Source organism: Grammomys surdaster, unplaced genomic scaffold (assembly GCF_004785775.1).
Source record: "Grammomys surdaster isolate TR1022 unplaced genomic scaffold, NIH_TR_1.0 174, whole genome shotgun sequence".
Lineage (NCBI taxonomy): Eukaryota > Metazoa > Chordata > Mammalia > Rodentia > Muridae > Grammomys > Grammomys surdaster.
The window spans coordinates 21370420-21376717 of record NW_021604622.1 but is presented as its reverse complement, the minus strand read 5'-3'; the positions used below and the strand labels follow the sequence as shown (position 1 = coordinate 21376717).

The window sequence follows — 6298 nt, the reverse complement described above, 5'->3', positions numbered from 1 at the left end:
GCCACCGCCCCGGCCGCGTCCTCCGGCCCCGCGGCGGCGGCCAGCGCGGCGGGCTCCGGCTGCGGGGGCGGCGCCGGCGAGGGCGCCGAAGAGGCCGCCAAGGACCTGGCCGACATCACGGCCTTCTTCCGATCCGGTGAGTACCGCGGTTGCCCCGCGCGCTCCGCCGGCCCGGGCGCGCCCAGATCTCCGGCCCGGTACAGCCCTGCGCGCTCTCGTCCTTGTCGCCGCATCGGGGCTCTGCGATCCACGCCGGCGTGTCAGGTTACCCACGCCGCCCGTGTGCTGCGGCTCGTCCCGGGCGCCTTCACTCGCTTTCCCGGCACTCGCCCTCTCGTGCCAGGCTAGACAGCCCTCGGCCTCCCGCGGCAGCGGCCAGGGCCCGGCGGGTAGGGGCGCCGGCTCTTTGTCTCTTGCTGGAGGGCCGAGGAGGCGGCGGCAGGGACGGCGTGGGCGGAGGCCGGTGTCCCGGAGGACGAGCTCACCGGGACCGGGGACAGCAGCTCTGCCCTGTGATAGCTTTTGGGCTGCTGGTAGCTGGACCCCCGACCCCATTATCAGCGAGTGTCCTGGCTCGGGGCTCTAGCCTGTCATCCAGCCTTGGCGTACGGTTCTGTGAAACGGGGCAGCCATCGCACCTCAGCCCATGGAACGGGGATGGTGGCCGAGCTGAGGCGGCGATCAGGTCGAGCCATTGTCTCTGGGGAAGGCCCGGGAAGGACATCTGGGACCTTGGTGGCCCTGGGGAGAGGCGTGGAACCCGGGCTGGCGGGCACTGCGTGGGTGGCGTGGACCTGGAGGCAGTGAGGGGCAGCTCGGGGTCCGCTCAGGCGAGCCGGAGGTGGCCGAGGAGGAGGCTAGCCCGGAGCCCGGCGGGCGGGAGGGGCGCTGGTGTGCGGCGCAGGGGGCGTGACGGGGCGTCCCGGGGACCCCGGTAACGGCGCCTCCTCCAGGCCCGGCCCGGCCCAGATCCCGCGCGAGCCCGGCTCGCGTCCGCGCGTCCCTGCGTGCAGTCCGGTTTGCTTGCGCGTCCGGGGGGAGGCGGCGGCGGGCAGCGGCGGCGGCCGGGGGCCTGCAGCTCGGAGAGCAGTCCCTGGCCGGCCAGGCTCGGGAGAGAGGATGCAGACTCCGCGCTGGAGAGCCGGAGAGGGCGGCCCAGGTCAGGCTCCGGAGGGGCGGGCGGGAGGGCCAGGGCGGGCGCGGGGAGGCTGTTCGCCCGCCTCCGGGAGGACGGCCCGGAGAGCCTCGGGGTCTGGTGACCGGCCTGCACCGGGTGAGCGCGGGAGGGAGGCTGACGGCTCGGGTTTTCTCGGTGGCCTCTTTCAAAGTCAGCTCCCAAACTGGGAGACATCAGGACCGCAGTCCGGGTCATTAGGAGCTAGCTGGCAGTTGAAGCGACCAGCCTTGGGCGAGGCAGATAACTTCTGGGCCGTTAGACACCTGGGTTAGTTCTGTCTTCTTGATCTTTGTCTGGCAGGGTTATTTTTGATTCGTCTTAACCGATTAGTTATGACTAGAAGTGACACATGCCGTCTCGACAGTGTCAACTTGCGTTTAATGTGCTCTCTCCAGTACTCCGTTTCCCGTGAGGTCCTTGCAGAAAGCTGAGGTTTAGAAAGACATCAACTCCTTCAAATGAAAGCTTTAACAGTTTTTTTAAAATGTATTATTTATTTTTTGGTGTGTGACTGGCTGGGTAGAGCAGAACTGAACCACGCTTCCTCCATGGCCAAAAGCCATCATTCTTTCTTTTTTCCATCACCTGTCACAGAATAAATGGCTTTGTGCAGAATTAATCTTCTCGATGTTAGAGAAAGGTTCTTGTGCCCTAGAGATTGTTTTTCCCCCTTATGGCTTAATGCACAGTTCAGGAATGACTTCTTGGCCAAGATTCCCCAATAGACGTGCTGGTCTTGATTGCCTCTCCATTCCGTTCTCCGCTCTCACCCTTCCATAGTCCTGGGTTGCTCGTTCATTTTAGAGTTCCCGTCCAGGTGAAGCAACTTACTGCTTTATTTCCTTTATTCCACCTCCAGAGTGACTTGATGAACTTCTTTTTTTGGTTGACTGATTGATGGTCAGGAGACAGCGCAGATTTTCAGTTGGCCTTAGAGCTGTCTGTCCCATGCTCCTTTTAGAAGTTCGTTCTCCACTTCCGGCAGCTCTGAATCTCTGTCCCAGATCTCAGTGGTTGGCATGTAGGCCAATGACGTCTGGTAGAGGATACAAAGGGGCTGGTCAGTTTGAAGCATAGGCATCATGGTTTTAAGTGTGGCTTTGGTTGGAGAACTCATGGTTCAGGTAGGAGACCTCCAGGAAAGATTTGATTGACTGTGGATAATGAGAATGAGTTGTCAGATCCATCTCTTCTGTCTTTAAGATGCGCAGACAGGGAAAATGAGTTCCCGTGTTGACTGGGAGGCACAGGTCAGGGTGTGAACGTTCTCCAGGGTCTCTGCGCCTGGCCCTCGGAGCACTTTGTATTGCTTACCTTCTCAGCCCTGCAGCTGTAGTTACTCGGTCCCCTCTTCTGTTTATTCCGTTCTTGCTTCTTTATTAAGATTTATTTTTGTAGGCGTAGACTGAACACTGGTACCCGTGGTTGGATGAAAGGGAAAAGGTATCAGCTCAACAGAACTTTTTAACAGAGCAGCTCAAAATAGAACAAGCTACTGTGTCACTTCCCCCCATTGGTGGAGATTCGTGTTCCAGAGAGGCTGCCACCTACCAGCATTCGAAGGTGGGGCTGGGGACTGGATGTCTACCGTGGAGGGTGGAGGAGATAGCCCTTGAGGAAAGCTCCCTTCTTCAATACTTTGTCGTTCCTTCAGAGCTGTGGATAGCTACACATTGGTTTTCATCTCTCTTTGAATCCAGGGCATCTTCTCTCTTTCCTCCAACCACGAGTATCACTATCAGTCTATGGCTCCAAAAATAAGGCTTAATGAAGAAGCAAGGAAGGAATAAACAGAAAAGGGAACCGAGTCACCCAGCACCCATCCCACTCAGGCTCTCCCCTCTCCTGCAGCTGTTGAGTTCTCCACTAAACAGTTTATTAAAGGAAATTCCTCATTCATCTTGGTAATCCTGATCAGCCATTCTTGGGCTTGGTCCATAGTAGCAGACCGATTGGTGTTGAACTGGGTTGGCAGCCAGCAGGGTTTTTGTTGTTGTTGTTGTTATTGTTGTTGTTGTTCTTTGTCAGTGGAATTTGAACTTCACCTTTCCTTGTTCAGAGTAGAATACTGAAAAAACAGGAGGATAATTTCAAAACCAAACCAAAACAGAGCTGCTGCAGACTGAAGCTGGACCAGCTTTTTTATGGATGAGGAGTCGGACTTACAGGGAGCTTGTGCGACTTTCCCAGAGTGCACCTGGGTGTAGATGGGATAAGGGCTGAGAAGCCTGACAGGACTCTGGTGCTCCTTCCCGGATGCCTCTCATGGCCAGGATGTTGCTTACACTAGTTCTCACCGCCCCTGGGACCAATCACTTTTATTGCCAATCTATTTTGGGTCCCTGTCCTTGTGGCAATAAATCATTCTTTCAGAGCTCTGTATTTAACCTTGCAAGACTGTGTGCATGGAGGGGGGGCACTTACATAAATGCATTATTTTTAACCTACCTGGCATGCTTTGGTTGGCGCTTAGTGAATGTGTGTGGAGAACAAAGGTTTGTGGTGTTTCCGAAGCCACCACGCTGGGTTTCTTTCTTACTAAGTCTTACTCCGGATGCCTCTCTGCAGCCCCCTGCTTTCCGAGGACTACATAAGTGTGTCACCTTGTGAGGGGGCAACATGCATGCTTTTTATGCATTGATGCGATGGTCTTCGTATAGAGTGTGACAAAGCTTTTCTTTATATTTATTCTCTTAGTACCAATTAAGTGACAGGCTCCAGACTTGGAAAGCTTGGAAGCTGTGGTCCTTCAAGTACTGAACTGTGATTGTGTTCTGAAGTAGGTCCCTGGTACCTTCAGTATATTGAAAAGGAAAGCTTGAAAAAAAAAAAAAGTTATGTGCTAGTGTGTGTTGGTCGCTTCTTATTAGGTGCCGTGGCTAGCTAAGCTGTTTCAGAGGAAAGTAAGGAATCTTAAAAAAAAATCATGACCTGAGAGCAGTACAATCATCACTGACAGCAGCTTTCCATTGAGACTTTGAAAACTCACTTATTGAAGTGGGATATTATTGTATTTTTTCCCCGTTTGCAATTTAACTGTCTAAGATTCAAGTGAAAATTTAGCCGACTCTCTTTTAACTCTCTGAACTTTTTACCAAGATTTTTAAACCAAGTCTGTGGTGACGTTCAAAGTGAAAGGTGTATTAACTGTGATTTCTTTTAAAGGTATGATTAACTGAAATATAGTTAAGATAGTTTTAAAAAGACTTTTAAAATGTTATGATGGATTTAGATAGTGGAAATTAAGAGGCAATGTATGAAGTTACTGACTTAAGTAAACCATAGCTGATATTTACTTTATTTACTTACCTTATTCCTGCACCGAAGAAAATGAAATTTTAAATCTCATATTCTTGGCAGAATTCCAGAGGAAAGTCACATTCTTAATCAATAGCCACACTTACCTAGAAAAATCACTTATGTTGATGGGAGCGAGTTGTGTTATGCTATAAAAAGCAGTAACGGTGACCTCCCCATCCTTCATCGGTTCTACGGTGGGGTGGTCTGCGTTACCTTGAGTGCGTTATCTTGACAGGACGGCAGACAGACAGGTCCTGTGTGTACAGTGAAGAAAGAAAGCGTTTGAGTAGCAGTCCCCTTGCAATCCTATGGAAGGTCCTTCTGGCTTGAGTGTCCTTTCCCTCATTCCTGCTTCTCTTGTCCTTTGCCCCATACTTGGTGAGCTGGCCTGTGACGAGCCATCTGCCTGGAGGACAGGTGTGCTTTGTATCTTCACTTTATTTAATCAGATGGGATGCAGTGACCAGGAGGGGCCCACAGCTGGAGCAAGACCGTGTGTTTTTTGATTTTCAGAACAGTAACACAGGAATGGTCAGAGAGAGCTCTGTGACCACTGCAGAGCTGGCTGCTTTATCCCATTTTGGCATAGCCCCTGCCTGTGTCTCTGAATTCATAAAACACAGCCTAAGGCTGGGAGGTTGGGGGGGAAGACCCTACAGGCCTCGGTGTGTGGCTGTCACCTCTGCTTTCTGTCCCTGAGTTTTCCTGATCCCTGGTGTTAGATTCTCCTTGCTTTAGAGTAACCTTGTCTTAACCAATGGTCCACCATATCCCTCCTTTGCTTCAGCTTCCTTCCAGCTTAGAGACCAGGATCTCTAATAGGCTGTTCCAATGCAGTGATGTTATTAGCACTCATGCGCAGACCTTCTTCTTCACGGGAAATCTCCCTCTTAACATTTATGGTTAGTCTGTTAATGTTCAGTTTGAATTCTTAGTCAACAGTAGACACATTAAATTCCCTGCGTAATTGTGTTTTGACTTTAAGTTCCCCTTTCTATTCCCTATCCACATAAGGAAGCCCCTTAAGATCCAAATAAGGAGCCGCCTGCTTTCTTAAGAAAGTTTATATTGCATGTCACAGGGTGAGGAGCTGGTGAGAGATGTTCACTTGGGGTGCAGCGAGCAGAGCTGCAGGAAGAGGGTGGCTTCTGGAATTGTCTCTGTCCTGAGACTTTGCCCCCTGTGGAGTGTTTAGTCTGACGGCCACATGTGCTGTGGAGGCCAACGATCTTTTGTTGATAAATGGACATGACTTTTAGCTTACCAGCCACATGTCTATGATTCTCTTGGGAAGGGATTGCAAAGTCATCTACAGGCAAGTGCGATGTAATAAATACATCACCCTATTTGGTTTTTTCTCGGGAAATAAAAGTTCCTTCCTGGGTTCCCATGAGGAGGGTGGCTTGGGGAAGCCATTTGGTATGTAAGTAGTAAGATTTGTGGCTAAAACTCGACTCACCGGTATTGCAATGCAGCAGTCCAATGGCTGCTGCTCTGAGTTTTCCCGCTCTCTTGACTTTCCCTGAAGTGCCTTAGTACTCCTGGCGTTGAAGAAGCTTTCTAGGGATTTGGAGATGGGCTGTTTGTGTCTTCCTGTCTGTAGATCGTCCTCTTTGCAGGGACCTGTCTCACATTCTGATGAGGAGAAAGGAAAGATGGACGGTGGAATTCCTGGAGATTTTTAGCAAACAGGAGCTCTTCTTGGTAATTCTGGTTTTAGGGATACAGAGTTATATAGTTACTGTTCATGAAGAGAGGGAACCCTAGATGAGTTTCTCTCTCTCTCTCTCTCTCTCTCTCTCTCTCTCTCTCTCTCTCTCT

At 51.2% G+C, this 6298-nt stretch overlaps 1 protein-coding gene across 1 annotated transcript in view; it reads left to right on the top strand.

The window, feature by feature from the left end:
- Trio (trio Rho guanine nucleotide exchange factor) overlaps positions 1-6298 on the top strand; it is a gene marked incomplete at its 5' end in the record, with an annotated part of 293865 nt that continues 287567 nt past the window's right edge. The window contains one exon of the mRNA XM_028767531.1: positions 1-136. Coding sequence (XP_028623364.1) covers positions 1-136 — 136 coding nt within the window. The remainder of the gene's footprint in view (positions 137-6298) is intronic.